The 16928-nt window shown below is 42.2% G+C and overlaps 2 protein-coding genes across 4 annotated transcripts; both read left to right on the forward strand.

Moving 5' to 3' along the window:
• The first annotated feature begins 1481 nt into the window (after nucleotides 1–1481).
• Nucleotides 1482–10170, forward strand: LOC103999514 (lysine-specific demethylase JMJ18). 3 transcript variants are annotated; one of them, XM_009421282.3, is made up of 13 exons: nucleotides 1482–1644; nucleotides 1733–1926; nucleotides 2591–2840; nucleotides 3282–3353; nucleotides 3434–3511; nucleotides 3601–4128; nucleotides 4207–4428; nucleotides 4875–5036; nucleotides 6088–6456; nucleotides 6640–7993; nucleotides 8079–8182; nucleotides 8719–8916; nucleotides 9380–10170. In XM_009421282.3, the coding sequence occupies exons 3-13, from the start codon at nucleotides 2637–2639 to the stop codon at nucleotides 9761–9763; spliced, it is 3675 nt and encodes a 1224-aa protein (XP_009419557.2). In that variant the 5' UTR covers nucleotides 1482–1644; nucleotides 1733–1926; nucleotides 2591–2636; the 3' UTR covers nucleotides 9764–10170. The 3 variants fall into 3 exon arrangements, with proteins under 3 accessions (XP_009419557.2, XP_018686662.2, XP_064983366.1); XM_018831117.2 differs by having other exon boundaries at nucleotides 1733–1809; XM_065127294.1 differs by lacking the exon at nucleotides 1733–1926.
• A 2277-nt stretch (nucleotides 10171–12447) lies between these two features.
• Nucleotides 12448–13861, forward strand: LOC103999513 (uncharacterized). Its single transcript, XM_009421280.3, has one exon. The coding sequence runs from the start codon at nucleotides 12552–12554 to the stop codon at nucleotides 13743–13745; it is 1194 nt and encodes a 397-aa protein (XP_009419555.2). The 5' UTR covers nucleotides 12448–12551; the 3' UTR covers nucleotides 13746–13861.
• The last annotated feature ends 3067 nt before the right edge of the window (nucleotides 13862–16928 follow it).

Consider the following 16928-nt stretch of genomic DNA (forward strand, 5'->3'; position numbering starts at 1 on the left):
CAATAGTACCATTCAAACAGACGATGATACCGCTAGAGCCCAAGTTCTCAGGCTATCGAGTGGTAGTACCGCTCAGGTAGACGATAGTACGATTAGAGCCTAACTCTATACAATGGTAGTACTGCTCGATGTAGGTGGTAGCACTACCAGTACCTCGAAAACCTAATAATTTAAATTTTTTGTTTTATTTTTGAAGTTATTTGGGATCTATAAACATACTACTTGCTTGATGAATAAGAAAAAAGTATGAAAACCTTATGATTTGAAGTGTATAAATTCTCTAGAAAAGTGGTGAGTTTCTTCCTCCCTAAGTTCAAAGGTCATTCTAATGAAAGTACGAGGTTTTCTTACAAAAAAAAAAAAAAAAAAGGTGTGAATGTTCTCTCGTAAGCCCATGAAAAAGAAAAAGAATTGTAACAAAGATAGTTGATCTTCACTAATTGAAAAGATTATCGTAGTAAAAATTGGTGGCCTCGAGGAAAGAAGAATCAGGAGTATATGTAGGTCGAGACGATCGAACAACTATAAATCTAGTTTACATTTCTCTTTATGCTTTTCATAATTATTACTAACTAATTTAGTTACTCACTACCTTAAATATATTTTCGATACTTATTTTTTGATCAAAATTTTCTAAATCGAAACCTTTTTTCGAAAGCATAAATTCACCTCACCCTCCCTCTTAGTGCAAATCCTAACATAGTTAAGGTCTTCAAAATATATTTAAATATTTTTTTTAGCCTAAAATAATTTTTATTTCACCTTAAATTAAGAAAAATAAAAAGATAAGGCTAAAATAAATAGAAAGTCTTAAAAAAAAAGGCCTTTCTAAGTTATCTCAAAGGTTTCTTAAAAAAATTAAAATTTAAGAATCAATAGATAATATCTATTGTTGTTACTTTACGGTTTTGTTATTATTCATTTAAAATGCGCACATAATATTATTATATTATGTTTTAAGTTTGAATTCAATAAATATGATCTTTGTTTTATTTCCTAATCCATGTGAAGCAATAACAAGAAAAATTGCTTCACCGGTTATGGTTGTTGCCCTCCTTTCCTATCTACCATTGGCCGTAAGAGTTGCTTCTCTCGATTGACTTCTTTGATGACTGGCTAAGTAAGGTTTGACCTGTCAGCATCCAAGAGGTTGAACCGGTCAGCCTTATCGATACGTGTCACATCCACCTCCATTTGATATCGGGCCTAATTCTCGTCAAGCCCGCTTGACTAACCCAGAGCGGGTTGAACTCGTCGAGGGTAATTCTGTCTTTACATCTTTCCCGGTCGGGTTCGGGTTTCAGTTAGAATGTGGTGTTGTTATGATGCAAAACCGTCAATTCAACTTCCAAATGTTAATATTTATTTATGTTTAAACACGAACGGATGAGATTAAAAAGAAAGAGGAGATGAACGGCTATCGAGAGATCTTCGTAATAGGAAAGGGTCGGAGAATTTGCGTTGCAGTTGACCTCCTTTTCCTACTTCGTTTCCAATTCTTATCGATGTTAGGGAGGAAAAGAAAAGCTATATATTAAGCACATCGGACCGCAGATAGAGGCCGAAAGCAACGACGGGTTGCTGTCTTCGAGGAATCTCTTTGCGGCTGTGTTGTTGTTTCTCTTGTCTTCTGTCATCGAGGAGGTATTCGAAGTTCCCGTTATCGACAGTTTGTTATGATCCAATGCGTCATGTATTATTGGTTCTAATTTGGGCATCTTTGCACGTTTAGGTGTGTAATTCTATTGGTTTCGTGCGTGATTCTTCTGCGGGCGGATCTTGATTGCTTGCTCCGAGGGGCATTACCTGGTCTGTGGATCTTTGGTCGATTGTTGTTTGGTTCTGATTGGAGTTGACCTGTTTGGCAATTGGGTCTGCAGTTGATTCAAACAGTTCTTTTTGTGGGGGGAGTTCCAACAGTGATTGGTATGCTCTTTCTGCAGATCGGTCCTAGGGTTTGTGATGTCTCGTATAGGAAGAGGTGGGAGATAGTTAGTTCAGATTGTTAGCAGTTGCAATGGGGGTTAGGGTTTTCTTTTCTTTTTCTATTTAGGCCATCTATTATATTTGTAATGATAGCACGAAATCTCTTATCTCAAATACGTAGTGTTAGATGCATTCCTTGTGATATCAAACATTTAAAATAATATTAATGCGCTTCACCAATTTGATACAAGGGTGGAGCGTTTGATGCATACACATAAACTCAAGCAATTATGTTATCCTGTAAACATGGATTATATTCCTCATCGATAGATTCTAGACATTCTTCCATATGCAAAAAGATTTATTTCGGTAGAGGGACTTGAGAGATTTTGATATAAAACCTGTTAAACACTTCGTGTGTTATGTGAGAAAGCTCAAGTACTGTGAATGGATTAACCTTATTTCAATGTTGACATATACGTTAGTTTATTGTGTAAGAAATGCCTTAGAGCAACATATAACCTATAAAAACCTCCACCTTGGACACCTCGATTCCTTGGGATTAAAGTTATTTTCTTTTTCTTCCACTTTAGAAGTTTTGCATGCATTTTTCAAGCAAAACTTATCCTGCATCCGTTCATTAATTATTGCTGGCTTTTTTCAGGTACTTGGGGATTCCAAGGGCTATACATCTATTAAGACGAGAAACAATGTCAGATGATACGCCTATTGACTCCTGGGAGGCTGCAGACATTCCTGTGACAAATTTAGGTGACACCATTGAGCTGGACAGTGACACTTGTGGTTGCAAGGGATCGAAGGTTGAACAGTCACTCCGGCACCGAAGTGGGATTTACTATGGTACATTTGATATTAGCTCTGGAGAGGAATCAGATTGCAAACAGTCTGTCAAGGTTTGTCACTAAATTATCCACATCTTCATCGTACATTTTCTCACTGTGCTAAGCTTATGCATCCTCAGCGCAAGCTTAGAGGCTATACATTATAAACTCAAAACCAAAACCTATGTGCAATTTGTATGTAACTGTCTTGGTTTGTAGTTCATTTCATATCATTGTTACAAATGAGATTGTTTGTCATAAGTACTGAATTATGGACCAAGCTGTTGCTAGAAGTAGATTTGGCAGTGGACTTGCTCCATAAGTCGATGATGTTCTACAGTAGTAAACACATGATTTTATAACATATTTTTTTTTCATAAGACACTGATTTATCTTACTCTGCGCTTGAATAGACCTCTATTGCCCTTCAATTTACTATTTATTTTCTAAAAGGTAAGAAGGCATTGATTAAAAACATAACCATGGTGATGTCTAGCTGTGGTTTTCTTGTAGGATCAACCTTTGAAACGTTCCCGGCAAAAGAGTGATGTGTCCAGAAGTGCTAATAAGTACAAATGTGAAATGGTAAAATATTTGAGAATTATGATTTTGATACTTTCTTTCGCAGGGTAGTCACCTACTAATTGCAAATGTTTTAAAAGCAGGAACCTTTTAGATGGCTTTCCAAAGATGCACGCAGACCTGTTATCGATGAAGCTCCTGTGTTTTATCCAACAGAGGAGGTGCTTGTTAAAACTTACCACTAGGAGCTGTTTAGATAAATGCTGTTGCTCTATGTATCTTTTGCTTATGAAATAATTTGTCTTCTTAGGAATTTGTAGATACACTTGGTTACATTGCTAGCATAAGAGAGAAAGCAGAAAAATATGGTATATGTCGCATTATTCCACCTTCCTCTTGGTCACCACCTTGTCCTCTAAAAGAAGAGAACTTCTGGCGGTGTGCTAAATTTAGCACTCGAATACAAGAAGTTGACAAGCTTCAAAACAGAGAGCCAATGAGAAAAAAGTATAGAAATCGTTGTCATAAAAGAAGGCGAAGAAAGCGCTTGAGATTTGGGATGAATCGTAGGAGAAATGCCTCTGCTGCTTCTGAAACCAATGACTGTCTTGGCTCAGACACAGATGAGAAGTTTGGTTTTCAATCTGGATCAGACTATACACTTGAGACATTTAAAAAATATGCTGATGAGTACAAAAGACGGTATTTTGGAGTTAAAGGTGCTACTGAAAGTATAGATTTCCAAGATGACAACCATGAGAAGAGGTTGGAGCCCTCAGTAGTGGATATTGAAGGAGAATATTGGCGGATAGTTGAGGATCCAACTGATGAGATTGAGGTATTAGCTTCTTTATCTTTGTTTTTATTTGTCACAATAATAACTGATAATTCATTCCATGTTCTTATTGAAATACAGGTCCTTTATGGTGCTGATCTCGATACTGCAACATTTGGTAGTGGGTTTCCTAAAGCATCTGCAGAAAATAAGATTTCATTGGATCCTTGTGTTCTTTCAGGCTGGAACTTAAATAATCTACCACGGCTTCCTTGTTCGGTTCTTTCATTTGAAAAGGAGGATATCTCAGGGGTGTTAGTACCTTGGTTATATGTGGGAATGTGCTTTTCCTCATTTTGTTGGGTAAGTCTATGGTTGATTTTTAAAGTTCTTTCTGCCTTCCATCCATCATTTGCTATAAAAATCTCACTACTTTATTAATTGAATTGCTTTTATTAAGTTTTTCCACCAATGAAAAACAAAAGTTTTGGTTGTGCAAAAATGGATGATAGTTAATCCACAAAATAAACTGTGATGACACTTCTTGTTTTATTATGCTTCTTTTCTAAGTGATATTGCTCTTAATACAGCTGAATGGTAGAAAAATCAAAGTAGATGACCCTAGATAGTCGGGAATGACATCTATCATATTTTTGATATATTATCCCTTGCATCCTGCATAGATCTATATAATCTTCTATATATAATTACTATGTGTGTTCTAGCTTCTTTTCTTTTGCCAATATTCTTTGTAATTTGCATATTCTGTTTGATGATCATTAATCTCTTTTGGCAATGTGTCAAGGTAGCATGTGGAAGACCACCATCTTTATTCCTTAAACTACATGCACTTTGGTGATCCCAAAGTATGGTATGGGGTTCCAGGCAATGATGCTGTGAAGCTGGAGGATGCCATGAGAAAACATCTTCCTGATTTGTTTGAAGAGCAACCAAATCTGCTGCATGAATTGGCAAGTTGTACCAATTTTTCGTTTTAGATCTTCAACAATGCTTGGCTTAGAAATACATGAATTCATCATCCTGTAAGTTATGGCTTAGATCGTGATGCACACCCTCATCGTGTCATGAGATCTTTTATTAGTATGTTTTGTATCTTCTTCTTGACTGCGTGATTTGGGTCTCAGAGTTCATTCATAATTTTTTTTCCCAGTGTAAATTACATTCATTTAATTTTTAAACTACATTGCATCTTGTATATTTCTTTATTTAGCTGATAGTATATATCTTCATCTCATTGGTTCTAATTATTGAAATAGCCTCTCAACACGGGGGGAAGACTACATGTTTGATTCTCACCAGAATTCTCAATGGCGGTAGACTTTTTAAGCTAGCCTTCCTCTTTTAGTTCTCTCTCGTTAGCGTGTTCTTTGAATATGTGGTTACCGATGAAACTGGCAAAAATATGTCAATGTACATTATAAGCTCTTCTTGTTACTTTCTCCAAGTCTTGTTTTTTATGTTGACCATTCAAATATTGGTTTCTAGATCTGATTTGGATTTTGAATTTTTGGTTTTTTTTTTCCTTATGTTTGTCCTTTTCTTGGTCACCAGTCCTTTGGTATCTAAGAAAATATTTTGGGCTTGAGATCATAAGGTTATGAATAACGATTTATCAAGTTCTTTATATATATTCATGCATCAAGATATGAGATGCTCATAATAAAACTAGTTGAATCAAAAGCATCAATTTGGCATACTATGATTTATTTGAAGTGATGATTTTGATTAGTTGTTCCTTCAAATGTCTTGCCCACAAGCACACGCACACACACAAGAAGTAAGAGAAGCCTTTACCATACTGATACTCATACTCTGGCAATGTGCTACAAAGTGGGTCGAGCATGTCTTTTGTCTTTTAATACTTGAACAAACATAATTTCTGGAGTGTCTTTTATAGTAATATTTTTTGTCACTCAAATTGGAGTTTGCGTATTTATATGATTTTTACTGTATAAATACATGACTGTTTTAGGAGTTTAATTTCTGATCCAACTTAAGCAGGTTACGCAGTTGTCCCCCTCTGTCCTAAAATCTGAAGGAATCCCTGTATACCGTGCTGTTCAGAACCCTGGAGAATTTGTTCTTACTTTTCCAAGAGCATACCATTCTGGTTTCAACTGCGGATTCAATTGTGCTGAGGCAGTAAATGTTGCTCCAGTTGACTGGCTTCCACGTGGTCTTTGTGCTACTGAGTTGTATAGTGAACAACACCGGAAAACGTCCTTGTCCCATGATAAGTTACTGGTAGGAGTTGCAAGGGAAGCTGTTAAAGAGCAGCTGGAGCTGTATTTTCTTCAGAGTAGCAATCCAAGATTACTTAGGTGGCAAAAATTTTGTGGGAAGGATGGAGTTCTAACTAAGGCCCTTAAGGTAATATATCTTTCTATTTAAGTCATTCTTATCTTGCAATAAGTTTCTTTTTCATGAAGATGTAAGCGAAGCCAAAAACCTTGATTATTGACATCAAGGTTCTGGGATCGAACCATCTTCATAATTTACCCTTTGCCAAAAAAAAAAAATATTTTTCATCCTTGCCATTTATTACTGTTACAGGCAAGAGTCATTATGGAGAATAAAAGAATGGAGAGTGTTTCTAGTATTTCAAATGTGAGAAAGATGGACAAGGATTTTGATTTATCAACTGAAAGAGAATGCTTTTTGTGCTCTTATGACCTGCACCTGTCTGCTGCTGGTTGTGAATGCTCCCCACATCGCTATGGATGTCTATCCCATGCGAAACATGTATGCTCCTGTGAGCCTAGTAAAAAAATTTTACTGGTTCGATATAACTTGGATGAACTAAATGCCCTCGTGGTGGCTCTGGAAGGGGATTTGGGTGCAGTGAAATGTCACAGATTAGAGGACTTTGGATTGGTGTTACCTATGCAGTTGAAATTATTGGAAGAACCAAAAGATTCCTTGGATAAAGGCATCTCTGAACATGAGAGACCACTGATTGAAGTAGATGCTATGGATGCTGATACTAGAGTCCACAATCAGTATAGTGATGACCAAGTATCTAAAGCTCTTTGTCTTGAATATATAGAGGATAAAACCTTCAATCTTTTTCAAGAACCAAGAAGAATTCATAATATCAATGAGCCGTTTGCATCTGGATATGCTCATACTGCAGAAATTGTCATTTCAAATGATGAAGAAGGGAATTGTGTAAATACAAAATCTGATGCAGTACCTTCAGATGTGAAATCATATACTGTGCTGCATAATGTTATTGGATGTCGGGGGTCATCATCAGGAAAAGCTAACACCTTCCCATTCAGCAGGAATGAGGATGAAGGGCATCAGTTTTGTCCAGATCTGAACATAGGACAACCAACCATGGATTCTGTGGTCAAAACTGAAGATTGTTGTGTTGAATATACCGAAGCAGTGGTATGTGCTGTTAAGGAAGTGCAGAATTGGAACCCTGATTTATCTCGACCGGAGTGTTCCTCAAATCGTAGAGTCGCTGGTGTAAATGGATATGGCAAGGCCAGGAAGAAAATGGAGCATGGTACTGTGAGAAAAAAAAAGAAAATAAGAATGGGTTCTGATTGTGGGTTCTCAAAGTCCTCGAGTCCTGCTGACTTGGGTTCTTCCCATGTTTCTTCTGAAAGGTTTTTAAATAAGACATCGTGTTCAAGCGATACTGAATGCTTCCATAAACTTAGTCCTGAACTTTTTGGAGTTGACCTACAGCATGATCTCTACAGTTCATCCATGCCTTCAGACAGTCAACGAAGTCAGTCTATGAAGGATAATTCAAACCATTCGAGTGCATTTAATCAAGGCATTAGTAAATTTGAAAAGACTCATCTAATGCCAAAATATTGTGTTGAGCCTCTTAATTTAGGAAAGTTGAAGCACGGAAAGCAATGGTGTAGTAGAGAAGCCATCTTCCCAAATGGTATATTTCAATTTGTTCAATTATATAAACTTTCTTTTTTGCTATTTCATAATATATTAACGAATTTGACGTATTGATCTTACAGGATTCAAAAGCCGTGTCAGATTTTACAACGTGCTCGATCCAACAAAATTATGTAACTATGTCTCGGAAGTTCTAGATGCTGGACGTTTGGGACCTTTGTTTAAGGTTGGAAGCCTAGGATTTGTATCAACTTTCACTTTGCTGATATGCTATTATCAAAGTTCACCTCTTTATTTGCATTACATGAAGATTGTTCAAGTTACTTTCCCTGTAGGCTTAACCTATGGAAAATGTTCTTTATCCAAACATTATCTCTGGAGCTATCACCATTAAATTTACTTGTGATGGTAAAAAATTGTTAGATGCAAATTCTGTTGGTATATATGTAAATACAAAAGGACACTAGCCATACAACTTTACATGATTAGATGCAGATAGTACCATCACAATATACAAGAACAACAAAAAAAAAATTTCTTGGCAACGAGCCATGCTTCATTATGAACTACTACAATTTTTTTTCTTTCTCCCAAATGCTCTTTCAAGATGCATATATTTTAAAGAAAATATTTTTTTTGGCATTCATATATATTTTTCTTTTCCTTTTCAGTCTGTCTAACAAGCATCTTTGAGCTGTCTAATTCTGATGTACATAGATCATGACTAATCTAGGTTTATTGTATGCTTGACATTTTGTTTAGGTAATTGTGGAGAACAACCCAGGGATATCTTTCACTAGCGCTTCTCCTTTACAGTGTTGGGAAATGGTTCGAGAAAGACTAAACCAAGAGATTGTTAGACAGCAAAATCTTGGGAAGAACGGCCTTCCTGAACTGCAAACCATAGAATCCATGGATGGGCTTGCAATGTTTGGGTTCTTATCCCCATCAATCGTGCATGTAAGTCTTACTCCTTCATATCCAGAGCCACTACCTTTTGTGTTTGTGTTGCTGTTGTCAGCTTCTATTAGTCCAAATATGATTAAAATCTACCACAATCTTACCTTTTGTGTTTGTGTCTCTGTTGTCAGCTTCTAGTAGTCGAAACTTGATTAAAATCTACCACTACAAACTTACTACTAGTTTTCTTATTTGTGCAATATCCAGCCATAAAATATTATAATATAAGCTAGTCTTTTGAGTTGGTAAACTTTTTTAACGTTGTTGCTTGGATCACTCCTGGAAGTTTTCCAGTTTCAAAATGTTGAAAATTCCGTTGTTATTTTGTAGGAAAAGTGAATTCTTTCAACCAGTTTTAAGTAGTGATCATTGACACCCTTGTTTAATTTTAAGCTACTATTTTCTTCATAAAAATTGTTAACTACATTGTATGAGACACTTCACTACTTAGAACTGCCAGCAGGTTGTTGAAGCTCTTGATCCTTACCATCGGTGTTCGGAGTACTGGGAGTCCAAGTTGGGTTCCTCGTATGTTTCTGAGAGGACGGATGTGAAAGATAAGCCTGCAGAAGTTCCTACGACTTTAGACATCCATGTCGGCAGTAGTGGTTGCCATCAGGACAAGAGAATTTTATCGGGAGTGGATTTAAATGAGACGGAAGAGGATGCAACATATGACAATACTGTCAAAGAGGTTAAGAACATAGCGAGAGGGCTCTTCAAGAAGGCAAGCCTTGAAGAGCTACGGGTGATGCAGAAAATTTTGTGCAGCGAGTCAGGAAGCAGCACATGGAGAAGTGCGTACGGGGCCCTATTAGATGAGATCCTGGAAAATGTACATAAATAGAGTATAAAAGCAAGCAAGATGAGCCTTTGTTAGATTGGCGATGCAACTGCTTGAATCTCTCTGCAGTATTCTAGATGAGACATGCCATTCAGAGCCACTGTTCCTTTGGGTTGAAGTTAGACTGATCAAATTCTATAGAGTTTTCCATTTGGTTATTCTTTCTGATCTCCATAAAGAACATGGTGAATTCATGCACCGGTAGACTTGCCTGTGCAGCTAGATAATGTTTTTAGGGTTTGTTTTTTTGTTCTTTTTTTTAGGCTCCGGGCCATTATTGCCCGTGGAGTGCCTGATGTGAATAATTGCTAACAACACAGGCCATTTGTACGAAAGATAGTTGAAGACTTCTAATTTATACATTCGAGAAAATAAAGATTGAACACATGAAGATGTGGTTATTTCTTGAATTTGCTGTGGTCTCCGTTAATGTTTCTTCACCTTTGTGAATCCATTGTCGCAGAAAGCAAGGCTGCCGGCTACTCATGTTGGGGGAGTACTCTTTTTGTACTATCATGGGAGACCGTAGGGAGGTTAAAGAAAAAACCATATGTTTCGTGAGAACAAACAATTCTGCCATTGCCCTTCACGTCCCCTTCTGCTATCTTTTCTTTGGATTTATCTTTGTGATCGTTTGCAATCTATATGTATTTGGTCACTTGGCCTTCTCTCTCTCTCTCTCTCTCTCTCTCTCTCTCTCTCTCTGCCGTATAAATATGTCGTGTAGAGAGGCAGAGCCATCTTGTTCTGTGTAGTTTATTCAACTCCATCCGTGCTAATCGAAATCTTCTTAAGCCGAAGAAACCGAGGAGAAGATTGGAACTCGTGGCTGTATTCAAAAAGCCCGATCAGAATCCTGACAACATCATTAATCTAATCCAACAACTCCCTCCCTCCCTCATGAATGTAAGAGTGCCCAGAGTTCTTTTAGGAGCCATCGTCACATGGGTTTACAGCGCCTGCATCCAATCCAAACGGCACCATCAGAATCCCAAACGATACGATTCATTCACATGCGCCCTCTTGTGGGATCTGATGGACTAAAAAGCCAGGGAACGCTCCTCCTGTCTGATTCACTTTTCCTAGCTTGGGTTCTTCCCAACCCGTAGATTCTGTGATAAGGACACGTTGAAAGATAGATTAGGATGCTTAGTTGCACCGCCTAAGAGCTCAGGTTTGTTCCCCTCTCTCTCTCGCTCTCTCTCTCTCTCTCTCTCTCTCTCTCTCTCATGGGGTTGAGGGTAGCCTGAATCCTCTTCATCTTCTTTACCACACCTTCACATGGGTGTGCTGGGATGGACCAGATTTCTTGCACAAGGAAAGAGAGAGACACAGAGAGAGAGAGGATTCATCAACCTTTTTCTCCACTCCACCCCGCTTCGACCATGCAGGCACTCACTCGTATGATGAGCACAGTATCCAAAAACCGATATGGTGTCAGCTTAGATGCCTTCCCCTTTTTCCTCTTTCTCGTTCGGTAACCACTACTACCTGTCGAAAGAAATTTTGTTCGTCTCAATCCAATTTCTCAAATTGGGTAGAATTTCACAGGTTTTATAGATTCGTCCGTATCCGTGGTTGGATCCACTGTCGTAAGAGCTGGTTTTGATGGGCCCAACTTAAAACCGTTCTGCGACTGTCTTCCGGCCCAAGTTGGCCCACTTAGCTCGCTGAGAATCTACAGGTGATGGCCATCGGATCACGTTGGCTAACAAATGGACGGTCGAGATTTAAAGGATCGAAGTGGATAAACACCCCGGTGATTTAAATCGACGTTGGAGGGACGTGGCGAGTGTCTCGATGGAGGCGGTCAAACTTTCTCGTGGCGATGGCGCCGATGCACCCCAAGGGGGACGTCCGAAGCTACCCGCAAGCTCCGTACACTAAGGGACCCACCGCCGGTCGCTGGTGGGTGAGGACGGTGTCGCAGGGAGAGAGTAGCCTTCGCGCTTCGACGACGGGGTGCCACGCGCGGGAGGCTTACCTGACAGCGAGAGATGGTGGCGACGCGCATCTCGACGTGGAAAGACCCCCAAATGATTAACAAGTCCAACACCCCCCTCTCCCTACCGCCGAAAGCTCACCGTTCGAGCGGCGAAGCGCCGTTTTCCTCGCAGCTTATCCCCCCCGTCCAAAGACGGCTCCTTCGCTTCCCCCTCCTTCGCTGCCGTTAGATCATTAGAAAGACACTACTCTTTCTGATGGCTATCGAGGGCGGGGAAGGCAATGAAAGCTACAGTACCACGGAGGACATGTCCTTTAATCAAAGTAGGCAAAACAGCCGCTTGGGACTGTCGTTTCACCGCCACCACCGTCACCACCGGGCCATGCGACTTGTTTTCGGGCCTCCGCTACGGTCCTCCGACCATGCTGTACTGCTGGACCATTAAAACGGTCGTGGCCACTTGAAGCCACCGGCAGCGTCTGTACCATCCGTTAATCATTACTCGCCTGGCTCCAGTTGTCGGACCCACCCTCCGGCCATTTCCTGACTCCCACCACAGCCTGGGTGGGGGACTGGGGGATATTAGAAGTGCCGATCTGGGGGGGGAGTATTTATTTGACGCGCTCATCAGCGATTTGGTGATAACTAAATAGGAACAAAAAGAAATTGCGAGGAAGTAAAAGCGGAGCAACGGCTTTATATATATATATATATATATATATATATATATATATATATATAACACGAAGCCATCGTCTGTGAACACACTCATCCGCCTCTTCATCTGAGCCGATCTCTTTTCTCGTCTTCTCCTCCTCCGTCGGCTTCTCCTTCTCTCTCTTATTCATGGCGTCCGCCATGGTCAACAGCGTTGCTCTCTCGCCGCCGCCGGAGGCCTTCCCCTGGCTCAGCCCTCGGATCTCCTTCAGCCACGACGCCGCCGACATGCCCCCCGTGGCCCCGCCGGAGGGACACCCCGACGACTCCGCGGAGGACTTCGAGTTCTGCCTCCACGACGACCCCGTCGCCATGCTCCCCGCCGATGAGCTCTTTTCCGGCGGTAAACTGGTGCCCCTGCAGCTGGCGCCGCCGAAGCCGGCGGCGGAGGCGGAACCCACCTGTACCGCTGAGATCGGCTTGCCGGAGCCCCCGGAGACGCGGCGGAAGGCGGAGATCGCCGGTGTCGACCCCTACGCGTTCTCCCCCCGCGCGCCCAGATGCACTGCTCGTTGGCGCGAGCTGCTCGGCCTCAAGAGGGCCCGGGGAGCGAAACCTGCTGGACGAGTCGCCGCCCCTGCCGCTACGGTCACCGCCACTTCCAAGAACACAAACCCTAGGTCGTCTCTCAAGCATCTGCTCCACCGGCACCCCAAGCTCGCTTCCCTGGATGCGTCGCTGAGCGTCCCCCTACTCGGTGACTCGGAACATGAGTCCGCGGCGACAGCCTCCCGCCTCTCGCAGTCCTCGTCCTCGTCCTCGTCCTCGTCCTCCTCCTTGGGTCCCGATCACGAGGACCTCGCCAGGCTCTCGATCGACTCCGACAAGCCCAGCCACGGCCCGCCCCGGGTCCGCCTCTTCCGGCCTAGCCCACCGGTGCCGGCGTCGTCGAGAGCAAGGGCGGGTCCGACCCGGCGGGCCGCTGAGTCGGCTGCGCCAACCCCGTCGCGAGGGGTGTCGGTGGAGAGCCCGCGGATGAGCTCGTCGGGGAAGATCGTCTTCCAGGGCCTGGAGCGGAGCTCGAGCAGCCCCGGTAGCTTCACCGGGGGGCCGAGGCCACGGCCCCGGGGGGTGGAGCGGTCGTACTCGGCCAACGTCCGGGTCGCCCCGGTCCTCAACGTCGTCCCCGTCTGCTCCCTCCGTGGTTCTGGCAAACCGGTGTCCGTCTTCGGGCTCGCCCACCTCTTCACGCCGCATCATCAGACGAAGAAGGACCGCGACGGCTCGGCCTCGAACCGGGCCGATTTGACGCGGTCGGCCCGGCGTCAGCGGCGTCTCGGGCAAGACCGACAGCCTTCCCCTAAAATAATTCTCGAGAAGTAGCAGTAAACGAATAATAACTCCATTAACAGTCATTTTTAATCCAAAATCCTCTGATGTTGTTTTAATTGCTTCCTCTGTCACCTGTAAATAATGGTATTATTTCTTTTTTGTTCTAATCCTTATTTTTAGTGGTATTTGTTTTTCTTTTTCTTTTTGGCTATTCCTTGATAACCAACCCAACGCTGCGTTATCTTAAACTCGTCGCTGTCTCGCATCATACGATGCGTTTGACCAAGCTAGCGTGCGCCCTCGAGCAGCGTCGGTTAGCGCCAGGCTCCCGGCGAGGAGATTCGGCGCGCACGTTAGCCGCACGCGGTCACGCCCCTACCAAAAGTTCGCCGTCAGCCGCGTCGCGTGGCCCGCCCCGCTAAACTGCGCGGAACCGGCCCTCGGCCCGGATCAGGTGCGCACTCTAGCCGGTGGTCCTGGACGTCCGTCCAGTTGTGCCCATGTGCTGCGCGCGCTCTCTCTCTCTCTTTCCGGCGACCTTCAATAATTAGCCATAAATATGCCTCCCGTTCACGCAAATCCTGAATTATTATTATGATTATTATTATTATTGTGATTATTTCCCATGGAATTGTTACGGAGACAGAGACGCAGCAGCTGTGCCGCCATCCATCGTTCACGAATGCTCGCTTCCTCGGTCACTTGTTCTCTCGCCTTTGTCCTCACGGTAGCACTCCGTGTCGGAGTTCGGCCACCTGGGCCGGAGCAGGAGGTCGTCGCGGGGTTCCTGGTGATGTAACGGGATCCGACGGCAGGTGTTCTCCTGGTCCGGCTTCGTCCTTTTCTGCCTTGCGCTGCTGTTGGATGAGGAGGCAAAGATTCTAATCTCCATTACATCATCGCTGCTCCAAACATTTCTTTATTGATTTCTCTTCCGATCGTCATGTTTGTTTTGGCCGCTAGCGAGTGAAGAGCAGCCAGTTCCTTAGCTGTCCTGCCCTTTTATTTATCGTTTCCAAGGGGGGGCAAAAGAACTGGTGGAGTGAGGAGAACCATGTGATTCTTGGCTGTACTTTTTGATGATCTTTGTTGATACAAGCGTTCGTCCTTGGGACCGTGGCCTCTCTCTCTCGGCAGTCGTTGCTCCTGTGGGATCATGGGAAGCGAATGCCACGCAGCAGTGGTAGGATGGATCTGGATTCGACAGTATCAGTCATCCTTCATGCTCTATGATTTCTCTCGAACTGATGCATGTGTGTTTTGTTCAAGATTTTTGCTGGAGTTTGAGCTCCACTAGCGAAGAAGAGAATGAGGTGCACCAGAGGAACGACCGGCACTCCATACCGGAGTACCCCTACCTCGAGCAACTCGTGGTGCGTGGGGTGGGGACTGGTTTTGAGTTGATGATGTGGCCCATGTCGCAGCGCACCTCGAGCACTGCCAAATGACCTCAGTGCAACTTTACATTGTGATGTTTGCCATCATTTCAGCAGAGCCAATCATCTAAGCAGATAGATAGTCCTTTTCCGTCGAACAACAGTCGATGGATAGCCGAAGCTGTAATGCATCAAAGTTTAGATCGCACCATCTCAACAGCAGAGAGAGAGAGAGAGAGAGAGAGAGAGAGAGAGAGAGAGAGAGAAAAGGCTTGGGCATGGAGTCTGTCTGCAAAGTTAATACTGTAATAAAGGCTTTTATCTGAAAGCTTAAGTTTTTGGCTATCGTCGTTTAGAGGGTGGCTTGGAATCTTGGAAGCGATGACAAGGAGGAAACCGGTCGCAGTATCTGGAACTGCTGCAGAGTTTGATGGAGCCAAAAAAAGTGCTTAAAACATGGCATTGCAGGGTGGCCTTCCGGTCTTGTGACTCCTTCACCTAGCGTTGACTCTCAGTACGAATGAACTGCTTCATTCTGGGAGGAAGTAAAGGAGGAGGAGGCATCTTTGGTCATCAAAGTAATGAGTGGTGTCTACAAATATCATGATAGTTTGGCATGATCTTGACCTGATTCTTGTTGTCTTCCTCGAAGCTTTGAACCGATAGCCAGAGGCTCAGACCTCGGGAGTACTCGGAAATTGTGACTGATAACTCGGATCGTGAATTGGAAAGTAGAAATGCCAGCCTAAGAGATGAAACAAGTGCATCTCCTAACTCCGATATTGGGGTGTAGAGAATGTTTGTGACGAGATATGCAGGAATCAAACCCTATGGATGGATGGATTCACGAGATAAGAATGTTCATTGCAAGTAAATATTTGTCGACACCATCTTCCTCGACTCGTATAGAAAATTATTATTGTGATTTGGATGGTAACAAATTATGCGAGAGATTCGCAGCTTTATAGCAAATCTTCGTCATGATTAGGATGGTATTCATCTTTTTGGAGAGCCAATCATCCTAGAAAATGTAATCGACGATGGTTCGTTCAGCCTCAAGAATATAGGATTAGTGGAGAGAGAGAGAGAGAGAGAGAGAGAGAGAGAAAAGGACAATGCCAGTGATGAAGACGATGATGATTGCAATAATGGATTGTCGTCTTGTCTTTCGAACCGAGGCTCCCACAAATACCTCATTCATCACTCATTCGAATTAATCAATTGGGTCTTATCATTTAATCTGATTTTAAAATTAGGAAAATATTTTTATTTTTTATTTTTTAATCTTCAAATAAGTGTAAACAAATTTATATATTTTTTTTGTTTTTTAATCATGCATAAGAATTTAATGTAGCAACAATTTTCTAAGACGTTTAGTCAATCAGTTCAGTGGCATTAGATTGTTTCCTCGTACTCTAATTTTTCTTATCTACTTTACTAATATCTTCTTGTTTTGCATGTTATATTCAAATACAGAAAGAAAAACAAGCAGTGGCTAAGTAAGATAGAGCTCTGGAAGATCAAACAACAATCTTTCTTCCTATCTGATAAGGTCATTTAGTCTCATATTTATTGAGGAGTTTGGTAACCAAAGGCTCGTAAGTCTGTCAAGTCTCCCTTACCCTCAAAGATATTTTTTGAAGTTTATATGCTCCAAAAAAATAAAATCGGACGGGTACGCTTATCGTCCAAAAGGGATAATTCCTCACGAGCCTACACACTAATGGTCGACCGATCAAATTGTCCCTTATCATCATCTTATCGAGGATGTCAACAAAATTCTCCGTAAAACTCAGTGATATTCTATCCTTAATAGAGTCGTTTAACTCATTTAAAACTTAAGAAAAAAAACCTTCCA

The sequence above is a fragment of the Musa acuminata genome, chromosome BXJ2-9, assembly GCF_036884655.1.
Source record: "Musa acuminata AAA Group cultivar baxijiao chromosome BXJ2-9, Cavendish_Baxijiao_AAA, whole genome shotgun sequence".
NCBI lineage: Eukaryota > Viridiplantae > Streptophyta > Magnoliopsida > Zingiberales > Musaceae > Musa > Musa acuminata.